Source organism: Ixodes scapularis, unplaced genomic scaffold (assembly GCF_016920785.2).
Source record: "Ixodes scapularis isolate PalLabHiFi unplaced genomic scaffold, ASM1692078v2 PGA_scaffold13__105_contigs__length_92229423, whole genome shotgun sequence".
NCBI classification, from domain to species: Eukaryota; Metazoa; Arthropoda; class Arachnida; order Ixodida; family Ixodidae; genus Ixodes; species Ixodes scapularis.
The window spans coordinates 47,907,537-47,932,517 of NW_024609839.1; the positions used below are offsets into that span (position 1 = coordinate 47,907,537).

The 24,981-nt window shown below is 46.5% G+C and overlaps 1 protein-coding gene across 1 annotated transcript in view; it reads left to right on the forward strand.

The window, feature by feature from the left end:
* LOC8023978 (ankyrin repeat and LEM domain-containing protein 2) overlaps positions 1-24,746 on the forward strand; it is a 34,831-nt gene extending 10,085 nt beyond the window's left edge. The window contains exons 7-17 of the mRNA XM_029988596.4: positions 8-74; positions 519-829; positions 4,042-4,208; positions 5,815-5,941; positions 6,165-6,366; positions 8,915-9,084; positions 15,736-15,978; positions 16,666-16,826; positions 17,236-17,358; positions 18,861-19,007; positions 21,653-24,746. Coding sequence (XP_029844456.3) covers positions 8-74; positions 519-829; positions 4,042-4,208; positions 5,815-5,941; positions 6,165-6,366; positions 8,915-9,084; positions 15,736-15,978; positions 16,666-16,826; positions 17,236-17,358; positions 18,861-19,007; positions 21,653-21,842 — 1,908 coding nt within the window. The 3' untranslated portion in view covers positions 21,843-24,746. The remainder of the gene's footprint in view (positions 1-7; positions 75-518; positions 830-4,041; positions 4,209-5,814; positions 5,942-6,164; positions 6,367-8,914; positions 9,085-15,735; positions 15,979-16,665; positions 16,827-17,235; positions 17,359-18,860; positions 19,008-21,652) is intronic.
* The last annotated feature ends 235 nt before the right edge of the window (positions 24,747-24,981 follow it).

A 24,981-nucleotide genomic window follows, 5' to 3' on the forward strand; every position in this document is an offset into this window, starting at 1 on the left:
TTTGTAGATGATCTGCGAGAGGAAAACGGATGCAGGCGCACAGGTCAAGAAACGGATGGACAATCTGTTCGAAGGTGCTCGTCGTTCTTTTCTTTTAAGGGTGCAGTTTCTCGGTACAGTTTTCTGTCGTAGGCGACGCACGCAAAACTGACTTCAGCTGGCTACCACGCTTCCCATCTTCTCGGTTTTTCTAAAATTGACAGATCTGGTGGTTTTCGATCACGCTCGACCAGTTTCTAATTGGAACCATGTTTATTTTCGCTAACTAAAAGGTGAATCGGCAAATTTCGGTCAATTACCAGCATTATTGTGACGATTAGCCTCTTCATTTTGTCTTCCTGGTCGCATACCTCGCCTGCACAGATTGCATTAGTGTAGCTTTCGTTTTGTTGTTTTGTTTTTTTGTTAACATATTTTAAAAGCTTAAAGAAACGCCCTGCATAGCACGGCACAATAAGAGGGTTCCCACCAACCCGAAGGCACGGGCACATTTGAGAGCTTGTTTTGGTTATCCGCAGACCACTTCATCGTGCCGATCATTCGCTCCGAAGACAACTCTGTGCCTGCCCTGGTCGGAGAACCTTTTTCACCCGAGGCCCCACCCATGGGCATTCGTTTCATGCTGGAGGGCACAAGCCCAGCTGGAACGAGTTTAGGTACCACGAGCCCTGGTGACAGGGGTGCACAGGTCAGCTTCGCAGCCCTGAGCCCGATCCTCGAGAGCAGGAGCCCTGGCAGTGTGGATATGAGCCCATTCCTTAACGTCAGGAATGCAAGGGATGCACCCATGTCCATCGTGGCAGCTGCTGGTCCCATGTCTCCGACCGAGGTGAGCCAGCTTAAGCTGGGTTTCGTGATTTGTTTACTTCGAGGTACTCTTAGTCCCTGTAGAGAATACGATAGAAGAGTAACTTCTTGGAAAAAAGAAAACAAAAAATAAAACTAAGCAACATGCACTTGTACAGATAGGACATGGTAAAATTTGATAAACAACATTTTCTTGCTGTTCAAAACAAATGCTACGACAGGTCAAGCACAACGATGCTCAGCAGTGGGCTACTATTGCACTGACACCAAAGCGAAACCATATAACACCCGAACTGAAGAAGGAAAAAAAGGGCATTGTGTTTCTGCTGTTTAATGGCTGTCACGGAAGTGGGGAAAATCTTCAATAAATGAAAATAATAGCCCACTCCGAGGCCAACAAAAATTACTTTAAAAAAGAGAATAGAAGTTCTAGGTTGGACCGATGGCAGGCGATAGGTCCACGCCCGGTGCAATGTCAAGTAAGGAGGCGACGACACGTGGATGGTCAAAAACAAAACACAAATTTAATAAGACTTAACACCAAGCAGTCGGTGGCGTGCGGCGACAAAGTAGGAACAACATAGAAATCACTTAGCGAACTATCCAAAAACCCTCGGGAGTACATGCACTAACATCCCGGTTAGTAACGCTAAAAACATTCCCGAACAACCCTCGATAAGACAAACTTAAAATTGATCAAACACGTTGGTCCTAGCCAATCGCAACATAGAATAAAAGTCTTATCTGTAGTCCAGACGCTGCCGAAGCCTGTCTTGGAGTCCCTGGTCGATGAAGAGGAGTCGTCACGGGGTCTGGAATCTTCACGCTGTTTGCAAAGACGACCCGACGCGTTACACGTGCACGCACCGCAGTGCAAACACGCCCGAAGGCTAAAATAAGCTCAGGCCCGCAGGCAAACTAGGGTCACAGATACGTACAGAAAATACAATCGTGACTCAAAAACAAGGCAATGACGAGCGGAGTCCCGGCCAGCTCTGGGCACTCTTAACCCCAAAGACGAACCACTCTTTTTCCCACCAGTCCACGTCTTTATATTGAGACTAGCAGCATTTTCAGGGCTCGTAATCTGACCAATCAGCAGTGAGCTTCTTAGCGCCAATCACCGCTCTTCGTTTTAGCAAAGCAACTAAAAATACAAAAGTACAGTACCGAGAAACAATCCGCGAGAGACTTTGCCCGTCTGCGCGGCGGTGAACGCAATTTGAGATGCTTCGGTCAACAAGCAAAACTAAAATAACAAATACAACAAACCAATGCTCTCGATCGGCTTCGACTTTCGAAGAATGGAGACACCATCCAGCGCCCCCATGTCCTCTCTCACCTGGGGAGAGGGTTCTTCCGCCCAGTTTCATAAACACCCGCATGGGAACAGGCACGGCCGAAAGTTGACACCATGCATCGTGCACTGCTGGTGTGCCCGAGAGTTCTTACACAAAGCTTACAAAAAAAAAACGCGATTCGTGACAATGACCAACAAGAAAAAAAGCTTTGTAAACTCGTTATAGCATCCCCTGGTAGTAACAAAGATTTTGGTTTGTGGCAAAAGGAGTTGAGATTGCAGATACTCTTGCTAAATATAGATTTGAAAAAAGCTGAGGAATCGAATGTGTAGGGACGAAGACAGACAGCGCAGTTCTTTCATGTACTGTCCGTCTTCATGCCTACATGTTTTATGTTTTCATTGTTCTCAAATCGCCTTTACCAACCCGCTCCAAGTTAATATGTGCTTACTACAGACTTTGATGTAGATTACGACTGGAGCCTGACAAACTGGATAATGGAAAAGCACTGGATTATTGAAACCTGCGAACTTGGAAAGGTTGTGATTTTTTACTCAGCTGTACCGAAGATCGTCATCACTGCTTGCTTTAGGTCATGCGTGACTTGCCAGGCACAGAGTGCAGCGACAGCAGTTCGCAAAACTGACATCACCGGTACTAAACCAAAGCCGCGTAATGTCGGAGATATAATGACTACTTTCGAACAGTTTGCTGTAATAGAATGGGGAACTACTTGCAAACTTTCCAATATACACTTGAACCTCGATTTTACAAAACCAGATTTTACGAATTACTCAATTTAACGAACAAATTCGGATTCCCCGTGCAGCCTATGCCCGAAGAACGACTTTCTCAATATTACGAAGTTCCCGATTTAACGAAATAGTTAGCGGGTCCCGGTGATTTCGCTAAATCGAGGTTCAACTGTAGTCCATTATATTCGAATTGCATCTTATAACAGAATCTTTAATGGGCAAGGTTGGGTGAGTGGCATAGATAGGAAGATGGAGCAGCCTTCACAGGTCTGTTCATTTTAACCAAATGTCTGCTGAAACCAGATCCATTATAATGAGGATATACTATTAATGTTTCCCAGTTCCCTGGAGGCCTTGCAAGGAGCGAGGAATGAATGACTAAGCAACAACATTGTAAACCCCCCGCATTACCTTTCCCTGCAAACAGATGTCAGTTGCAAGCTTGCCCTAGCTACTCCACAAACAAATGGTATTCACCGTTGCAACTTTTGACCAGTCTGATTGTTGAGGAAAAGATTGAATATTTCAAACAGTCCTTGAAGGAGTGTGGGCTGAGAAAGAGTGTGACTGTTCGTTGCGAGTGATTCAAAGAGCAGTCTTCCGAATTGCTTCAAGCATGCTTGGAGCAAAATATTGGGACAGTGGAGCATTCAGAATTGTGACTGGGTCGCTGGAGCAACTCAGGAAATCGCTTCAATTTTTAACGAAACTTGTGCACTAGTAACGGGTCTGCTTGCAGTGACCTACAGGGCATTTCTGAGCACTCTTCGGGCATAAAAACGTTCTTATAATTAAACCAATGGACAGAATGCATCAAATCTTTTCACTAAAATGCCTTTGGGCGGTGCATTCATCATACTTACACTTCTCGAGTGTGGGTTTTCGGTAAAACAGTCATCACCCATCCCCGAGTCATCGCCCACCCTATTTTTTGGGCCAATACCAAATTCCAAAAAGAAAAACACTGAAGAATCACCCACCCCTTCAAATACCCCGACACGGACTCTACGATAGCTAACATTCATCCCACCCGAATGACGTGGCCGAGGATCTTAGTTGGAGGACGTCCGTGACAAAGTAAAACAAAGGAGGGAAAGATGCTTTACTTTGTTCACGCATTTCCTCCGCGACCGACCCCGAAGTCTTAGCCTAACGGAAATGAAATTGTCTCCACACAGGCACAGACGATGTATCACCAGTACAAGACTCGGCTCGGCAGCTGCCACTCCCTGATCCAGACGGGCATGAGCCCAAGTGCCAGTGGTCCGAGTCGTAGTGTCATGGATGTCAGCCCTGTCCACTTGCGGCGTGCAGACTCCGAAAAAGGCCTGGAATGCGTCGGTCGGTAAGCGATCGTCGTAATGTTTTAAGCCGTCCTCCGCGTTAACTCGACAGTGTTGGGAGAACTCCTTTCTGCACGCGCGACGACCCTTACAGACGGCGGTACGAACTAACTCATGCACTGCTGTATGCTCTGTGGACCAGTCGTGGCAGTGCCACACGTGCGTGGGACGTTTAGCGAGGTTGGTATTTTCAAGTGAGGACGTGAATGCCCGCAAAGAACATTAACGTTAGTTGCCATTTGCGTCGTTCTAGTTTCATTTCCTGCTTCCAATGGGACTAACTGACGTCACAAATTGCTTAGCGTTCCTGCATGCTTGATGTGTTGCGTCGCACCTTTTCAGAAAGGTAGCTTGGCCACACGTGAAAAGATGGTGTATGCTCACCTAGGACTCCTACTTTTGTTTTTGGCAACTAGTAGGGAAAACGCTGCGCATTGCCGCAGAAAAGAGAAATCCGTGGTTTATTGCAGAATTGTCATGAAATATTTTTGTTTGGAATGGAAGAACGCCCATCAAAATCTGTGCCTGGTTTTAGCAATCGGAGTATCATACAATGCTGTATGAGTGCCCTCCTCAGCAAATCTTTCATCCCGTATTTCTAGATATGCATGAATAGATTAAAATATTTCAAACGTCGCCCACCCCCAGCTCCCATTGAATGTTTAACAGTAATCGGATGAACTGCGTGTTCCGTGGTATCGGCACTTGTGACAAGATAGTTCGTAGCGAGTTCCCTTATGTATAACGCACCGCAGAAAGGGAATTTGCCGTGTCCTTCATCTGCGGTGTTCGTTCCCCCGTCATGTAGTCGATAGAGCACTCCCTAATATTCCTCCCCTTTTCTCGTCTCCGTGGGTGGGCACCTAATCGCGACTTTGCAGTGGAACGTTGTCACGGCTGCATTTCACACTCGTTGCTCCGTTTTCTCTGCCGTCTGTCAAGTACAGTCAAAACCGTTTATAACGAACAGCGAGAAACGCTACGATCAGTTCTATATAGCAAGTAATTCGATATAGCAAAAACCATTTACCACGAACTTCCACGATGCACTCGTTGTAAGGCGATAGCTTCTCTTTCTTTCTCATTTCTTCGCTTCCGCCTTATAACAATGCGCTGGAAATTTTTTTGGTTTTTGCATGCATGCAGAGTTTGTATTCTTTAGATTTCTCCCCTTCCGAATCGCTTCTCTTTGCTTAATTTTGTTTGCAACGTGAGCTTTTGAAATTTTCTTTCTTTCCTACTTTTTTGGGAGGGAAGGGACAGGCTTGAAGATGATTTTTTGCACATTCTCGGAAGCCTTCCCGGGGGGAAAAAGTTTGATTTAGCCAATATGTTGTTCGTTATAAGAAGTACTTTTTACATGCATTTTTATTTAAATCTTTTGCGTGTTCGATATCGACAATAATTCGCTGTGTGTGGGTTCATTGTAAACTGGTTTCACTGTAGCAGCGAAGAAATGAGGAGAGGTCTCTCGTTTGTTTTACTCTGTGCATTCGCTGTGCATTCGACTGGCTGGCAGGTGTGTCGCGTACGGTTTACCACCTATCTGCTCAGCTTAGCACGTCACCCAGGGTAGTTTTCTTTATGATTCTTTTCTTCGGACACCAGGAGCATCGCCAGAGACCTGCAGGTGCCGTGGACGGAGTACTGGCCGTTTCTCGGCTGCTGGTGCAACCTGGCAACTCCCGAGGGGCTGGAAAAGCTGGAGAACCACCTGCGAGCCAGAAGGCTGCAGGTAGGCAATGCCCAGTTTTGTCCCTATTGCTCCGCATACTAGACTGTCTGCCAGCTCGCTTTTTGCGTTTGCCATTTACGCTATGGCAAAAATGTTGTCTGCCGTAGTATGAATGAATAATGAATGGGTCAAAATGTCTCGTTGGTGAATTACGGGCCAGCTGCAGTGCCGCGTCGAATCAACAGCCGAAAATGCTCCCACTTCAACCGAAATCGGACCCCAGGTCCTGACGGAGTGGCGCTCCAGGGAGAGGAACTCTCCATCACCCGTCTCCGAGGAGGGGGGCAGCCAGAGTCCGCTGAGCCAGCTGTGTCGCGCTCTGGACGGGCTGGACCTGGAGTCACCACGCCAGTCGGCAAGGCATCCCAGCCCACCTCGCTTTCCCAAGACCCGCAACATGGAAGGAAAAGCAAACCCCGCTTTCGGTGAGTTTTTTTTTGTCGAAGCGACGACCTTTTGTGGGAACCCCACGTGGACCACGTTCGCTCGTGTCGGTGTTGGTCGCGGCATAGCGGGGCCATGGAAGAAAGTGTCTGCGACGGAGTGCAGCTGTTGGTTTGACATATTGCGTGCGACCAGTGGCATTGTGTCGGGCGGAGTCGGGGAAGTGGCGTGCTCGCGTGATATCTGGATGAGACAGCCTTGGTGCTGAATTTTCCTGTATCGCTAAAGAAGGCCCATGTAGGTCGCAGATTGTACACGAGTGCTGCGCTGGCTTTCGGCTAAAACTCGTGCTCACTGATGCATCGGCACGAGTTGCATCCGAACTCTTGACGCAGCACTCTTCTACTCCGTGCCTTACGGTGCCCCTTTTCGGTGGTGCAGGAAAATTCGGCACTAAGGCTTTCTTATTTAGGAGTTGTTAGATAATGCCTTCCTCTCTCTGTCTGCCCCCTCCCACCTCTTCCACTGCACAGAAGGGTAGAAATTCCATATTCTTGCCATTGCACCTTCGCCATATTTAATGAAATGCCGAAGCCTGGCAATTTTTTTTTTTTGGTCTTCCCAGTTCTGTTGCTGCTTTTAAAGGGATTAGTCTCTTACCCATAGAGTGAAGAATGGAATGAATTTTTTTTTTTGCGTGTGCTAGTTTTTTAGGTTTTAAAAATTGGACAATTCGCACTGTCTTTTGTGCAACATTGCAGGAGGTACTACAAGGTTTCCCTTTGATTTCTGTCTTCGGGGCATGCAGCACTCTCTTCATAACTGTCGACTTTCAGAGGTCCGGTTTTGCCACAAGGGAGCACCATGCCCGCTTAGCATTGCTGAAGCTCGCAGCGAGCGATCCAGACAAATGTCTTCGCTATGGGGAGGGTGGCAGCAGAGAGGGATCGGTTTTGTTGACTTGCGTTATATGGCACCACAGATGCATGCTCCTTGTAATGCGAAGCTGTGGTACCCACAACCGTTCTTTGTAACTGCAGATCGGGACATCTGCATTTTTTTTTTTTTGTGATTACATGGTGGAATTGCGGTATTTGGGGGAGGTTGGTGCATTTTCTCTCACTTTTGCCAAGCAAAAACAAAGTAAAAAATACAAGCTGCAAATTCTTTTCACATAAAAATCGTTGCACTGCCCCTCTAAGGGGGTTGCCTCACAAATATTTTAAGAGTTGATGGAAAACCTTTTGTTTGTTTAGTATGCATGGAAAGACTTTGAATTCCCAGAGCTTTGGTTACAGCATAAATTAAATCTAATGTCTGGTTTGTGCCTTGCGGCCAGGCAACCCCGATAGGAACCTAGTGTTGCCAGCCTGCAGCGAACATTGTTCTAGCCACTTTATGTAGAGGCGTAGTTATCTTATATTGTTTTTTCCACGGTATGATGCCTTAAGGCTTCCGACGACGCACACAGCTGTGACAGAATCTGGCATTTCTTTAAAGGGGTTATGACACGCCAAAAATAAGATATGAGATAACAATACTGTTAAAACCCATGGTATGTTCTTATAATCCTGCTAAATTTGTATTAAAATTGGCTCGATAGTTTCGTGGATAAATCGATTTATGTGCGGATCCCTCGGAGGGGCCGACCGGGCGGAGCTAAAGGCTGGCTACGTAGCCAGCCTCCCGCGCGGTGTTCCTTTGCACGCACTCACAGACTTGGCTCTCTTGGCGTCTCGAGCTTCAGCTTCCTCGTTTACCTTCCGCGTTTTGAGCATGCGGTCCGTGACGATTACGTCTACAGCATCGCTCACCTTGTCAAAGTGTTCGACATTGATCGCAGCAGCGATGAGAGTGATTGTTATCAAGAGGTGTTGGAAGCTGTTCATTTTGACTGCAACCCGCTGGCGACCAGCTCCAGCGACGGTGAGTTAGGAGTGGTTTTGATCGTACCGCGGCGAGGAGAGCTTGGGCGGTTATGGGGGCGCTTAGAATGAGAGAGCGTTCATGGTCACGGGGTTTATGGGCACCATGGCGTGACTAGCTCGGGCAGTGTTACCTGGTAGCCAGATGAAAATGATAAAAATTCGTAAATTGATTATTGCAATTACTATAGCTTTAAAAATCGAGTAACTTGGTGTATACACTAAGTAGCCTATGAGCATTCCTTTTCAAGAATAAGCTATCCGTTTAATTTTCGTGTCATAACCCCTTTAAGGAACATAAATGGCGATTTCTTGATTTCTGATTTCTTGGCAGCACGATGCCTAAGGATTTTATTTTTCTTTTATGCTTGAAATTTTCGCACGTGAGTGTGGTGTCGTAAATGTCTGCGATGCATCGAAACCCATGTTGTAGAGTAAATTTATCAATGTCTATGTCTGTACCTCAACTGCCAGTTCCTGTACAATCATCTTCACCTTTGCATTATCAGGTCTTTATCCAGAGAGCTTGTACTGTATTGGTTTATTTTTACTGGCTTCAAAACTTTTTGAGTGCATCTGCGAGGTCCTAAATTGTGGTCCTAAGACGTCGCAGCTCAGCGAAGTTATGAAGCTTAGCTTTGAGCAGGCCTGTCCTGTATTGCAGCAGGGAGAGGCCATGCAAATGGCGACACAGAGTCGAGGTCGGAGTCCGCAGACGACAGCGACCTTCCCATGGCGGCACAGCGTTTGTCCCGGGTGCTCTACGATTGGGCCCTGTCCCATGACGAGGGGCCTGGCCCTGAAGCAGATCTGAGCAGCCAACTGGTAGACCAGGTAGGTCTTAAAAGTGGTCTCTGCCAGATTCATCTCTTGGACAAAACTAGGTTTCAGCAGTCTTTGGGTTCTTCAATCTCCCCTATGTGTCTAGGGATTGCACTGTCTCTGCTTCATTATACTCTAGTGTTGTGTGAATATTCAAATTTTCTAATGGTAGTTTTGAGTAGTACGCTATTCGATATTTGCTTGAAGATAATCTGCGTTATTCATTATTGCGAAGTTTGATGGCGGTCAATAAGTGTGCTCTGCAGTGTTGCTGCCCTGCAGTGCACAGGTGCTCAATTAGAAGTTCACTCAACAGGGCTAACCAACCTCAATTATGCAAAAGCATATGTTATGCAGCAATGTCTTACCAACCCATGTTCATCATTTGCAAATTTTTTTTTGTAAAACTTCAAATTTGAAAAAAGGATCTTGCATATGGCCAGCATATTTATAAATTTCCTAAGCTGCTACAAATTTGATGTTTGCATGCCACATTACATAAATGTAGTTATACTAAAGCTAACTGAGCTTAGAAGTGGACAAGTGGAACGTTCGGAACAACCGTCACGAGCAGGGCGTCGAAACGAAGCTCTTTTCGGTTTGGTTCAGGTTACAGTTTAAATATTAATGCGAAAGCGTTACCTTTTCTCATGGAGCGAGCAGGCATCATCAGCCACGCCAAACGGCAGATAAATTCATGAAGTCTCAATCTGAGACATCCCAGCTTTGAAGCCACACAAAACGACAAGTTAGTGAAGCTGAAGGAGGCCGCCGCGTTTCAATTAGCAACCCCCATGGCACTGCAAGCCCGTGCCGCCAGCACAGAAACAAGAAAAATCAGCTGGCACCCTTGGGCAGCGGCACGGCCGCGCATCAACCGATTCCTGCAGCCGGTTCCTGCAGCCATGCTGCCGACCTCACGGTCGATGTCAGCGCGGCGCAGCAACTTCACGAGGACGCGCGCAAGAAAGACATTCATGCTTTTGCATTCACAACTCGTAAGAAGTGCCTAGGTGTACCTGGAGCCTTTTTCGGTTCGGTTCAGGTTTACCTCTGGAACAGAAAAAATGGCGGTTCAAACCAGTTTAAACAAGCTCATCATACGGGTTCATGTTATGGTTCATGAAAAGGTGAAAAATTTAACCGGATATTCGCACACTTTTACTGCCATGAAGTGGATTACTATGGTATAAAATAGGGCCTCATTTATTGTTTTTGTTCACGAAACACAAAATGAAATACAGTATAGACCACTTACAACGTAACCGTTTATAGTGCAGGACCGGGTATAACGCGGCTTTTTTAAACCACCGGTTCGCCTCCCATAGAACTCCATGTAATTACATACCGCTTAAAATGCAGGCACGCGAAGGGAAATACTGGTTATAGTGCGGTTTCTCAAACAACCCGCCGACCGCACCGACCGGCGCAGCGAGCACGCTTCCCTGTGCAACTGCGCGAGCCGCAAGCCGCGCAAGCGGCACTCCTAGAGCAAGGCAAGGCGGTTGCTCGAAGAAGCGGGGAGAAGCGAAGAGAGTGGCTTCAGTTGCCATAGCGATGGAGGGACGCATGCATGTGTCGTTCGTCCCTGTGCTGCGTCGGAAACAAGCACAACGACAGACCAATCGCAGGTCGAGGAGAAGTGTTCGCGCGCGTTGCATGCCGGTCGCGGGCCGGCGGCTTTTATCCGCAAACATGGCGTCGGTTGTGATCGTCGACGTAGACGGCGTGGTGGAAGCTCATTGTTCCGCATAAAAGCGCTATCCTTGACTATGAATTTTCGTTGTGTGTCGCTGTGATAACCCAGCACGTACTAGAAGGGAAGATCCACCTACTCCTTCGGCGATGTTGTGGCGGCACTCTCAAGACGGCAGAAAGGCCCGTGTCGTCGTGTTTGTATACTTCGACTACAGTGGTGCTTTCTAAGCACTTGTGTTTTTGAACATCGCCCGGATTTCTTATAGACCCGTTGCTCTCGGGCAGAGGGCGCGAGAGCGTCCGCAAGACGCGATAATGTTATGCTGGCAGCACCATCCAGGTGGCGCTGTAACGTTCGATTTTGCACGTGTCACGTTCGAATGTAAGCATCTGTCTGCATCTGTAAACGTGCGATAACAAAACGTCTAAAAAAAAAGCTAAAATAAAAAAAAAATTGCGCTGCTCGCGGCCTCAGCGTCCCATTAAACATTCCTTTCAGCTTCATTATTTTATTGATCTCTTTCATATCTCCCGTGAGCCCGTATGCTTCACTTTACTTGATAGCGAAGCCGAAGCTATTCTTGCTAAAGCATGTTCCCCTAAACGATGCTCGTACTGCACGAGCGCGCGTGCTTGGCAGGGATACTGAAAGCCCGGAGCTCGCTCTTGTAGCCTCTGCTACGCTGGCACTTATAATGAAACGGAGTATAAAAAACTCTAGTGGGGAAGCGTATGCATGCCTGTTCGAAACGCGAGCCAAATATTCTATTTTGCTCGCCTGGAGCGCTGCTCAAAACTTGAGAGCTACGGGTCTATTGGGAGCATTCCATGCCTGTGCTCAAGTTGAAGGTATTACTGGCGCGTACCGTATAAAGGATGCGAATTTTCACGCGTTTTCATCTCCGGAGAAAAGTGATTAGGGTTAGCAATCCTGAACGCTCGCAACGTCCGTCCGCAACTCGCGACGCCGTTAAAAGGCTGCGCCAGGCGAAAGTCACTCATTTCTTTCAAAATGTGTGACACACTTGAGAGAGAAGTGTACTAGTCTGGTGAAATAAAGACTTTCCTCAAACTAAGCTTTATTTTTCATCTAATATAAAATAAATTGTTTTACAAAGGTAAGTTACCTCATGGCATGTATTTTGGCCTGAAAAATTGATGTTTTGGTTATAGCGCGGTACCGCTTATAGTGCGGATTTTCGCGACTCCCGCGACATACGTTATATGCGGTCTACACTGTATATCTACTGGAAGAATGGACGAGTATCTCTCCAAAACGGTTACATGCACTGGCAATATTAATTTTGCTGATGCGCATGCTTTACCCAAGAAAGGAAGTCCAGCTCGTTCTCGTGGCGTTGCACAAAATCCCACCGACAACAATCATCCCGGCAACAAGGGAACCACGAGGTAGGAGCACAACATAAGAGGGCACCTTTCCAAGTTAGCAGCGGGGATGAGGTGGAAGCCCCACGCCGGCGCAGCATTTCTTCAGTAACTGTTTTCTTTTGCCACGCTGGCGATGAAGCATGCGGCCTGTGAACATTCGTGAAAGGCCTGGGGTTTTCCATGCTAGAATCCCAGGAAGTTCTCAGACTTCCTCCGGGGCAGAACAGCAGATCTGCCAACGCCACCTAGAGCTGAAGGCACCAGCGCTCGTCAGTGAGGTCGCACGAGTTGGCTGGCAAGCGCCGTGGAAAAGTGCTGGACTGAAGGCGTCTCGCATCGATTTACCGACTGCATTTTTGCTGACACAAACATGTGTTTATAGGAAAAGCGGGAGTTATAGACATTTATATGACTGGGAAACATGTTTTACTCCGGAAGCAGCTTATTAGGACGTACAATTATTATGATATACAACTACGAGGTTGACGTTTCGAAAGATGGCTTCTTGTTTTGGGGGGCAACCAACGGGTGCTTAAAGGACACATGCAAAGGAAAAAAACATTTTTTTTAGACAGCTTAGATGGAAAAAGGGTGTCATAAAATGATTTTACAACGAAGAAAAAAATTTTTTAGAGCTATTTTTACGGCGCTATACGAATTTGTAGTTGGCGCTCGCGGGAGCCGCCGCTGGTCACGTGGTAGGCCCGCGCGCCGCCGCGCTGCGTCGTTGCCGCACGCTGAGCGTTGTGCGAACGCCGCTTCAACGCGTTTCTCCACGCCGCCGTCGCCGCCGCTGCACAAGTTCGTCTGCTTCGGGGCGCCGCCGCCATCGTCTGACCGGCGCGCAGGTCTATCACATCTGCTTGCGCTTTTTCAGGAGTTTCCTTTGGGCTCTAAAAGTTACTTATTCATCTTAGTTTTTTTTATACTTCAAACAAAGATGAATAAGTTACTTTTAGAGGCCATAGGAAGCTTCCGAAAGAACGCAAGCACCACGTGAATAATGAAGACCAGTCACGTGATAAATACGGACCACTTTTCCGCGGTGCCCGTGGGCGCCAACTACAAATTCGTTTTGCGCCGTAAATATAGCTCTAAAAATTTTTTTTCTTCGTTGTAAAATCGTTTTATGGCGTCGTTTTTCCATCTAAGCCGTTTAAAAAAAGTGTTTTTTTCCTTTGCATGTGTTCTTTAAGTTTTCTCTAGAGCGAGTAGATGCAAAGAAAGAAAGAATAATTGCTCCAAAACGTTATTGTAAGTGAAGGGAGCCACCAAAATGCATAACAGCAACAGTCAAGTAAGTGCAGCTTGCACATGTGTGCTTACTAAATTCATTTGTGGAGCTAATTAATAGGAGTATTGAAATTTGTGGGTTGATGCTATTTTAGAGCTCAAAAAATGTAGTGTGTTCAAATGTAATTTTTAGCAGAAGTAAAGAAGTAATTAAATGCAGACGAGCTGGGAAATGTTTCACAAAAAATAATTAATTTGATACTGGGGCACAAACGAAAAATTAAGTGCGAGTAAACAAAATAAATTGAGATTACTCTTCAAAAGAAGAGTATTAAAAAATTGTGGCCTGATGCTCTTTTGGAGTGTGAAAAATGTAATGTTCATATGTAATTTTTAGAAGTAAACATAATTTGAAAATAAACAAAGTGAGTTTAGGAATATTTAGCAGAGTAATTAATCAGACTGGGGCACGAGAACGCAGAAAAGACATCAGAAAGAGGGAGGGACACTGTCTAAATTAAAGTGTAAAGCTTTGATTGAGCTGAGTGCAGGCAACTTTGGGAAACTTAAAGCATAACTTTCAGTAAGGAACACATGTGTGGGAGCCTCATGCCCACAACTACCTACATTAATTTACACTATGGATAGAAGCTGTGAATACATTTCTCACCTTTGAAAGCTTCAAATTGTATCTTCTCTTGTATCCATGTTTTCTTCTTGTATGCATAGCTCGACACAATTCAAAAGCAAGCATCTTAGATGTCGTTTTGTAGCTTTCATGACATTGACTAGACAGTAGTTCCATTGTGAGCTTGGTGATGAGCTGGCTCTGGTTCGGAAAGTTCTTAAGCAACAACGTGATTGTGTCTCGCGGCATTGGCAACGAACATAGTTGCATAAATAAGCCCCCCTTGATTCAGTTCCTTGACAAGACAACTATGTTGCAGCTGAACCGTGGCTTGTCTACTTGTTTTTCAAGCTCCCTTTATCGCTCGTCTTCACACGTGATTGTCGGCAACATACTCTGCAGTCGCAGTCATTTTCACCTTCATAGAGTTAGTTGCCTTATAGATACGTAATATTTCGAGCCAGCCAGCCGCCAGTACTTCCTGAAACGGTCTTCCAATCGGTCGGTCCTAATATTTCCCAGCAGGACATAGGTTAGCCCGAGTTCAGTGAAGCAGAATACATTGACTCCTTAATGGGGGACACTACCCAAAAAAGTGAATGTTTGAACCACTTGTCTGATTTAAATTACATTTACAGGGCTTGCTTCTGTTGACGTTGAGAACACTTCTGCCAAATAAACGGCATTTCTCTAAACTGAGGCTCCGCTTTCTCCAAACCGAGCCTGTTCTCTAAGGCTTGTTTCAGTGAAATGGCATTCAATCAGCCGTAGTAACCCAAATTTGATGCTGCATTGTTCCCACGCATTGTTTTCTCGGTGCATCATCCCGTCGGCGCGTGGCGGTGGTTTTTTTGCCAGGCGCGTGGGCGCGACGGCTTTGATCAGGTCAGGCCGATTTTGTGACAGTCAGTAACAGCGGTTATTGGCCTTCATCTTTGTAAAATATGCTTACAAAAATATCTGCATCAGTGGGAACACTTTGCTCTGCAGCACTAAGTCTCTCGAAATTTCCGGCACACGGTGCACGGAATAGTAGCGCGAATGCGTTCCCGAACACTTTATCGAACCTGATCGGAACAGTTCTTTTGTTTTGCTCCGGTTCAGGTTCTGCTCCAAAATGGCGCCAAACACTTTGGTTCGGGTTCTGTTCCTTTTGGGGCAAAATAAGCAGTTCCGTTTCAGTTCCGGCTACAGATCGACACCCTGTTCACGAGTTCAACTGCATTTTTGTTTAAACATGGTGCACAGTAGTAAAAGGCTTGGAAAGACTATTCTATAATTAGATTCAAAAATATTAGGCCAAAAGCACTAAGAATTCGCTTCAAACTCAAAATCCCCCATTTGCAAAGGCTTATTATACACCCTGCTTTGTTTTGGGGGGATTTCCTTTGCTCTGGGGTAACCTGACCTATGCAAGTTGCAGGGTCATGACGATTTGAAATCTATGCTCGTCTGCTAAACTATGAGGAATGTTTCAAAGGTGAATGAGGTGTCTTATAGATGGGTAGTGCATCCTTTGCGCATGTGTATAGCGTCTTTAAGGGTGGCTAGGGGTTCCAGGCCATTACATCTGACAGCCCCCTCCTCTGAGGCATAGTTTTGTCACGTTAGTTAGCTTCGGACAAGAGACGTCGTCGCCCCGGGACAATCATCTTGTCCAATGACTGCGTTTTTCAGTGCTGGAGGAGCCAAAAGTTTCTGTGGACTGTTTTCAGGTTCTCAAAGAGCTCGACCAGTTGGAACAGGCACAGGGACCATCGCAGCTCAGCCGCCTGCACCCCGAGCTGGCGAAGCAGGTGTGGGCTTCGCTGCGCCTCAGTCTGGTGAGCCACGAGCGACTGGGGCTCTGCCGTGGTCTCCGGTCGCAGCTGTCCCTCTGGTCGCTGGTCCCTTCGCCCTCCTCGACGGACGACGAGAACGACGATGGCGCCAGGGCAGACGACTGGCGTTGCCGCAAGGTATGCGGGCCGTCGTGGGACCGCCGCACTTTTGCAGCAGAACCTTCGAGCAAAGACCACGAATCATGGTTTTTGTCAAACACAATTTGTTGCTGATAAAGCCCACGAATATGAGGGGCCGAATAGTGGAAAGTACCGGGAACAGGCTCGATTATTTCGTTAATTTTCTGAAAATCGCTTATAGCATTTGTTCTGAAGCTTTGTCATCCGATTTGGACCACCACCGCTACGTTGCAACAGAAACTGGCTGTTCGACGATCCATGCTGAAAAATGGCGTGGAAGCACCCACGTTGTACAAGGGCCCGCCATTATCATTGGGCAAATTTGGGAAATCTGCAAATTAGTATATGTTAGGCACCCAGCCCCTCTAAGACGAATATTCACCCCGTTTTGGTGGCCAAGAGACCACTGGCGGCAATGACGGGGAGTTCGCGTAAAAATGCTCCTTCTCAGGTTCTATTCACTGATTTGACCAAACGAAAATGTGCTTTCTCCATTCCGATTCACCGATTTGACCAAATGAGTGCCCGTGTCTAGATTGACCCAGCTTTGTGTGGAAGCGTAGTGGGCATGCACTTCCCTGATATCTTACGGTAGTCTATTTTTGCAACTAAGCGCCATGAACATTTTTTTTAGCACACCTTGTACTTTGTTTTTAAGGCACAAACTGGTTTTGTGTCGTCTAGCCATCCAAGCGGCGGCACGGCAGGGCCCTGAGGAGGCACCTGCAGTGCGTGCTCCAGTGCCTCTTCACTCTCGTCGACTCCGACGAGGATTCTGGTCCGGCACGCTGCTGCTGCACCTGGTCTCGGCTCGTGGCGGACCGTAAGGCTTCTTATCCGGATCGGTGAGTCCACTCACATTCCGCCGGAGTTTGTGAACACCCGGGAACGTTGCTGCAGTGTCTGGAACAGGTCTCCCACTGGTGTTTAGCGTCTCAATCCTCACATACGTTGAAAGTAAAAAAATTGTGAGAGAATGAGTGTCGTGCCATCCCAACTCTTTTGACTGCCGAAGCTTAACGTGGACTGTCGTGGAATGTCTAGAAGCGACGAACTTGTGGACTGTTGCAGGTTAAAAATGGCAGGAAAAGCTCATCCCCCAGCTCTCTGCTTGCTGTAATTGATGGTTTCCTCCTCTCTAGCATTCTCTCTGCTAAACGCGAAAGGGTGGAGGGCTTGGTAGGAGGAGCTTGACCTGTTCTTCTTGCATTGCAACAGACCATAGAGAGGAACTCTTTCACGTTTCTGTGGCAGGACATCTTCCACGGACGGCGACGAGGACCGTTTCTTCACCCCGCCCACCAGTCCGTGCTCTTCGAGCGACAGCTGCTCGCAGGCAGGCACGCCAGAAGAAGGGCCTACCGTTTTCTTGCAAGGGTAGGTACTCTTTTTTCTTTTTTTTTTTTTTCTTTTAGGCTGTCTTGACATTGACTTTGGACAGGCGGCACCAAGCTGGCCGAATTTGTTCATGCCGACTGTTTTGCCCCTGCTCTTTCAATATTAATAAGCATCGTACCGGTGTGTGGTCGTGTACTGCGTAATGTGCATTAAAGACCGCAGGCTAGCGGTGGTACTGCACCGGCTGCACATTGTCTACAACAGAGACACCGGATGCCCGTTGAAACTGTTTACTAACTGTCCGCTGTCTCAGCATGTACATGACAGAATTGTTTCCACGACTGAAGCTAGTTTTTTGAGTGTGGCACGACTGCTAGCCTGGCCGGGTTCTAAAGATCAAGATCGGTAGGGGCCGACCTCAATTCCTAGGTTCTCCCCAGTAGCAAGGCATATTAGGTTGGGCTAGGTGGTGTATGTTTAAAAAAAAAGCAAAATGGTGCTAAAATAGACGAAGGACACGCCTTTCAAATGCATCAGAAACCATCATTATATTTGTGATAGGAATGCGTAAATAAAAAACGATGGAACTGGGGAGATTAAAGGGATACTACAACGAAATTTCGGCGCTCATTTTTTGGTCTATATGTGTTCAAAGGAGCAGTGTCACATTGAACATACTAATATCTTGTTAAAAAAGTCTCGGAAAGGAATTTTAAAACGAATTAAACGATTAGCAAAGAGCACCTGGTGGATGTCGCTAACGCCTCGCTTGTAATGCCCGTCTAGGAACCTTGACAGCTAGTGACAGTGAGTGTCTCGCCTCCGGCCACGACGAGAGAAAAGGGGAAGGAGGAACTCCCCTCTTCCCGAGAATGCCTTTTGTATGTCGCAGAAGTCACTATTGTCCCCCTACAAGATTATAAAAGATTAACCCGTCACTCAAAATTCGTACAAAAGCAGCCGCTTCGATTGCTGGAACGACTAGGCCATCCTCTCGACGTCAGCCTCGCCGTAGCTTTGCTCGTCTTGAGACGACCTACATCACGATTGCGCTGGATGTCACGTGGTCTCCGCTGGGCCTTCTCCGAGCGCTTGCCAGAGTGGGCCGTTTATAACGAAAAATACAGCCACCAGGCTCAAAATACAAACATGCGATTGTCATTTACGGATATTGTGGATCATATTCAACCTATTTTTGAACACAACAGGAATATTTCGAATTTCGTTGAAGTATCCCTTTAAGATATGCACAAGCCAAACCTTTCATGTGCATCAAAAACCATCATCATATGTATGTGCCTCAGTTCTCTATAAACATTGCTTTGTCACTTAGAACGGTTGAAGATGCGGCGCCGACTCGTCCTGGTCGTGCACATCTGTAAACATAATAAAGTTATGTTTGCGTACCCCACGACTTTATCGTGGAATACGACGACGAGCGCCGCAATGATGCACTTTGGCACCACTCGATCGGCTCCGTCGGATTGGCTGCGGCCCGATTGGATGTGAAGCGGAATGAAGTTGGTCCTTGGTGCGTGCAGGTCTCAGCCAAGCAAGGTGGACATGGACGTGGTCAGGGCCCTGGAGCCTTACCTGTTGGAGCACGAGGTCCCGGACCCCGAAGTGTACCCCTGCACTCATCAGTGGTTGCAGCTGGTCCTCTCCCACCCCGCAGAGACAATGTCCAGGTAAGCCGGTCACGACACGTCCGCGCCGTGAAGACAATGGAACGAGACAAGCCCGCCCACTTCAAGCGCAGCGGGTGCGGCGATGTTGGTGTGCCGAGGTCTAACCGAGAAGATGGTGGGCAGCCTCAGTCTCTAGTACGGCACCCGGAATGTGTCTCTGACTGGCGGTTCGGCGAAGAAATTCAGCAGAAAAGCGTGGGAAGAAGCGACTCTCTGTCGTTGCGGTGCCGTAACTCCCAGCCGCTGGAAGCTTCGGTGGGCTGCCAAGTCTTAGACCAACCTGCAGTGGAACAAGCGTCTGCCACATGTACCTAGCGCTGCTGTAACACTGCCAGGATCACGGCTGGCGACGATGTGCCGCTTGTACGACTTCGACTTTGTCGTCATGTGGAAATTGAGCGACCACTTGTTAGGACACAATCAACGAACCAGTCAGAGACACGTTCTAGGCACCATAGTCTCTAGCCACGCCATCTCCAGTCGGAGCGTAGTCTGCTCCTCGCACAAAGGGAGCAGCTAAGTTGGCATCCGTTTTCTGAACGCCGACTGCAGGCATCGTCTGGTACTCCTGGCAATGGCCGTCTTACCTTTTCAATGGCTAGCGTAAATTAACCGGTCATTTACAATTGAGGACTTGACTTCAAAAAAGAGAAAAGATGCCTCAAAGAATTTCTTTTTTTTTTTTTTGAAGTGCTTTTTGAACAAGTATTGGATGTACCGTATTTACTCGAATGTAACGCAACCACAATTGTAACGCGAGGGGTGACTTTCCACAGCGCAAAAAAAAGAAAAAAAAAAAAAGAACTCGAATGTAACGCGAGTTAAGTGAGGGGAAAAAAGTACCTTAAAAAGTACTACAACGTGGTCCGCGGAAGCCTTTTCGGCCGGGTTCACACTTGGAGAGCACTTCATGCTGGAGCCTCCACCCACGGATAGTCGATTCTGTCACATCTACCCGTCGAGCCGCGGCAGAGTTTCCGATTTCCTCAGCCATCATAATCGCACTTCTTTTAAAGCGGGCGTCGTACTGAGCTCGTCGTGCCGCCATTTGCTCGAGTCCAGTCGCGGAAGCACGTAGCAGAAGCTCACAAAACACTGACAACACGGGCACATGGGTACGGTAACCCTAACAGAAAGAGAAAGCGTTGTGAAGGTAACCCGTAACCCTAACATGGGCGCAACGAGTCGCAAACAAGAATAGGATTGGATTGGCTGTTTCCATTGTGTGTATGTTGCCAGTACAAGATTGAAAGATCGCGAGATTTGTCGTAGACATTTTAAAGGGCCTGTGCTGCGACACCGCCAAGGCAAATTTTGAGGCGTTTCGATTATAACGCGAACCCCCAAATTAGGTAAGGGAAATTTGAAAAAAAACTCGCGTTACATTCAAGTAAATACGGTACTTCAACAAACGAAGAAATCATGGCCTAGACCAGGGGTGCACAACATACGGCCCGCGGCCCAGCAGCACAGAAACTCGCTTACTATGCCATTCTATCCATTGAGCGCCAGCTCCGCTTGGCAAGCAGCAGTGAAACCCTCTGACCTACTTCTCTGTCTTCGGCGAAGTAACTACGATTTCTCAATTCAAATTTTCCCTCTTCACTAATCCCACTGAGACACCATGGACAGGGACAGCTGCCACCATGGCAGCTGTCCCTGTCCATGGTGTGGATCTGTCTCAACATGTCTGTACACGAAACGCAAAAACTTGTTGCTCATTCTCAACAGATCCCTTCCATCTTTCACCACGGACGCTATCAACCCTCTCCCTTTTCGTTGGGACAGTTAGGGGTCGCATCGTCGGATTGGAGGACTGTGATCCGACGATGAAACTGAAGCTTATCGACCTCCAGTGTCCACCTGCATTGAAGACTGTTCATTGCGAATTTCAGCTGCACGAGTTTTCCAAAAACCTGAACAAGAACAAGGACGGAAACCTGGTGGACAACGCCTAGAAATTGTTGTCACACTTAGGGAGCACGTATGTCTGTGAGCAAACCTTTTCACTGATGACTCTCAACAAGAACTGCCCTCGATCTTCCATGGCGGACATGACATTGCGAGATGTGCTGTCGACTGCAACGAGTCAGATGACACATGATATTGGAAGCCTGACCGCAGCCAAAATGTGCAGCACGTCGCAATAGGTGCGGCCCGCACAGTTTTCAATAAACCAATTTTGGCCCGCCTAAATTTTTAGTTGTGCACCCCTGGCCTAGACGTCCTCTGCACTCCACCACTGCCAAAGAGCAAATGACTGCTGCATTGGTGGAACTTCGTCACGTTCGTTGCACCCATGGTCGCTCTTTTCTATGTGCTGGTTGATGCAGCGAGAGAATACTGCCGCCATTCCGTGTCGCTCTCTCTCTGCCATCGACTATAGTAGTGATTGCTGTCGCTACTGCAATTGTGACGAGGCCCACAACGAAACTGATACTTAAAAAGTTGATGAACAGATGTTAGTTGATTGAGCAGCTTACCACGATGGTTATTTCCCCGCCTAATGCCGACGGAGCTCGATTAATGTGTTCAAGGTGGCACTCGTGTAACTCTCGCCCCTCTTTGTTTTTGTTAGGATCTGTTTGAATTAAAATCGGGTACCCCGCACGTCAACTTACCTTCATGCATTTGCATCATTCCAGTTGGCCAAGTCCCTATGCAGCGAGGTACAGAAGCCGTCATAACCTGGGACTGCCGACCAACTCACCGCAGACAACGAGCAACGGCAGTGCTTCTCCTACTTTGGATCGAACACCACTCAGAGACGGTCCGAAAGCGATGCGTCCCAAGTCGCTCTGGAACACTTCCCTCGGACGTCTGGGTCCCTTGTGACAACGTCGCCCGGCTGCGCCGAGTCTGCATGTTTGCATGTTTGTTTGCCTAGTTCTTAGTTTGTATGTTTTCTCGTTTCTGGAAAATGTTCCTTTCGTTCGTTTGTTTGCTTGTTTTCTGTGCAAGTCATTTCTCAGAAATTTTTATATTTTTAATCGACAAGTGCAGTTAGAGACCTGCCCGCATCAATCCCCGCTTCCTCTTGACTCTTTCCCGATTACGGGAAAAGTAGAAAGTTTTAAAGGATCCGTGGAAATGCTTTTATTTTCCTAACTAACTTACATATGGAGCAACATGATGCGTCAAAATTTGCTTAATTAGTTGTTCTTTGAAAAGAAACGGAGGCGATTACGGGAAAAGTAGAAAGTTTTAAAGGATCCGTGGAAATGCTTTTATTTTCCTAACTAACTTACATATGGAGCAACATGATGCGTCAAAATTTGCTTAATTAGTTGTTCTTTGAAAAGAAACGGAGGCGATTACGGGAAAAGTAGAAAGTTTTAAAGGATCCGTGGAAATGCTTTTATTTTCCTAACTAACTTACATATGGAGCAACATGATGCGTCAAAATTTGCTTAATTAGTTGTTCTTTGAAAAGAAACGGAGGCGATTACGGGAAAAGTAGAAAGTTTTAAAGGATCCGTGGAAATGCTTTTATTTTCCTAACTAACTTACATATGGAGCAACATGATGCGTCAAAATTTGCTTAATTAGTTGTTCTTTGAAAAGAAACGGAGGCGATTACGGGAAAAGTAGAAAGTTTTAAAGGATCCGTGGAAATGCTTTTATTTTCCTAACTAACTTACATATGGAGCAACATGATGCGTCAAAATTTGCTTAATTAGTTGTTCTTTGAAAAGAAACGGAGGCGATTACGGGAAAAGTAGAAAGTTTTAAAGGATCCGTGGAAATGCTTTTATTTTCCTAACTAACTTGCATATGGAGCAACATGATGCGTCAAAATTTGCTTAATTAGTTGTTCTTTGAAAAGAAACGGAGGCGATTACGGGAAAAGTAGAAAGTTTTAAAGGATCCGTGGAAATGCTTTTATTTTCCTAACTAACTTACATATGGAGCAACATGATGCGTCAAAATTTGCTTAATTAGTTGTTCTTTGAAAAGAAACGGAGGCGATTACGGGAAAAGTAGAAAGTTTTAAAGGATCCGTGGAAATGCTTTTATTTTCCTAACTAACTTACATATGGAGCAACATGATGCGTCAAAATTTGCTTAATTAGTTGTTCTTTGAAAAGAAACGGAGGTTAATATGTGGGAAAAAGATTTTCAATTTATTTCTTGAAAATACAATGTTTGTGCGAATGACTTATAAACACCGAAACTTCTACAGCCGCCTTCCTTTTAGTGTTTGTATACGCAGCTGCGAAGTGCAGTTGCAGCTGAAGGAATCGCGGGAGACTTCGGTGTGCCTGTGAGAATGTAGGGGGTGCAATCACAGACGCTAAATGGCAGGACGCCTCCAAGCTGATGATTTTGTTCTTGCAGTTTGTTGACTCTCCTAACTCTTGGTTTGTCTTTGTGTGTGTGCGTGTGTGAAAATTTTACCTTTTATGGCTGTTTAGTAATTTATTGGTTGGCTGCTGCGTGACCTGCATGTATGCATACAAAAACTCAAGTCTTCCAACCATGCTATTTTGATGCTGTTCTTTCTCTCTCTAAGACCAATGCACAAATGAAGAGGGGAAAAAAAATTAATCTGGGACCTTCTGTGTTCAGATGAGGAAGATGTGAGAGGGTCTTTCAGCTGGGCTCAAAACTTTCCTTCATTCGTCGGATACGTCGAGCAAAGATGCTCTGTTTTCGGTACCACTGACAACTTTCTAAAAAGTGCTGTCCATATTGGAAGGGCAACTGCAGCAGAATGTTTGTCCCACTTGTTTACACACCATGTACCTTGAATATTTAAAAAGTGTTTAATGCCCATGTGCTGGCCCATACAAGGATCTGATTGAGGCAGAAAAGGTCCTGTCTGAAATCCTCTTGCTAGGATTGCCTTGTCCCCATGTAGTCGTTTTGTTTCAATTTGTGGCCTTGCAGCCTTCTGTTGCCTAGAAGAATGTATGTTCATGCAACTTTCTCTGAACATTTTGACCATCTGGTCCCCATGTTATGTCGTAAAAACAAAATTTCTTTGCTTTCCTGAAAAAATTAGAGTCCCAAGAAGTGAACAGAAATTTCTTCTTCCTCAACTTTCTTAGAAATGTAATTCAAGGTTTACTGGCACTTGCATATTGGCAAGCTGAAAGTTGTGTCCTTCCTTGTCCAGGATGTCCATTTCAATCGTCTTGCAAATGCAAGAATGTTCGAGCATCTTTTTATTGAGCCAAGCATGCGTTGAGAGCTGCAGCGGGATTAACTTATGAACGAGTTTGTGGAGAAAGTTTGGAAAGTAAATTGCTGGCTGCTGAGGAGTTTGGACAATGAGAATCAGCGGCTTAGGTGTGGTGGTGGGGGTTCAGAGATTCCCCCCCTCCCCCACCCCCACCCCACCCTCTCTATTATAAGGATTTCAACCACCTTCCGAAGAAGTTATTGACTACACCACTGTTGTGAATGCTTCACTTGGATTTGATGGCATGCTGTGAAGAAATGAAACTTGTTTTCTACCAGACCTGGGCTGACGCCTGTGTTATAGTATTTTTGCATAATGAGACTTAGTGCTTGATCTAGGATTGAAGTTGTCTCGTAGAGTAGGAGGAAACCCCCCCCCCCCCCCCCCACCACCCCCCCTCTCTTGGGGGGTGGAAATAGTTTTGCTGCAACCTCAACATTGTCAGATTGCGAGCGATGTTGGATATGCATGTTGTCATCTTTTTGTTTGTATTTGAGGTTGGAAAACACTGCTGAGCATCGAACAATAGATGGAAATAAAAATTTTAATTTATACAAATCAAATGCGTGTTTCAGTGTTTCGTTTGTTTGCTGTAGTGTCTCGGACACAATCAAGAAATGTTTGGGCTGCGTGTGCAGTCGTTGGTCCGCATTCATTGGGACATGGATAATCGTAGATGCACTTCTGCTAAATAGCGGCATTGCTCATCAGCCATTCTGTCGCTTATTTTGCGTACCATGGCTTGCATGGTCTCGTTCGAACAAAAACTGGCAAAGACTGGCTTGTGAA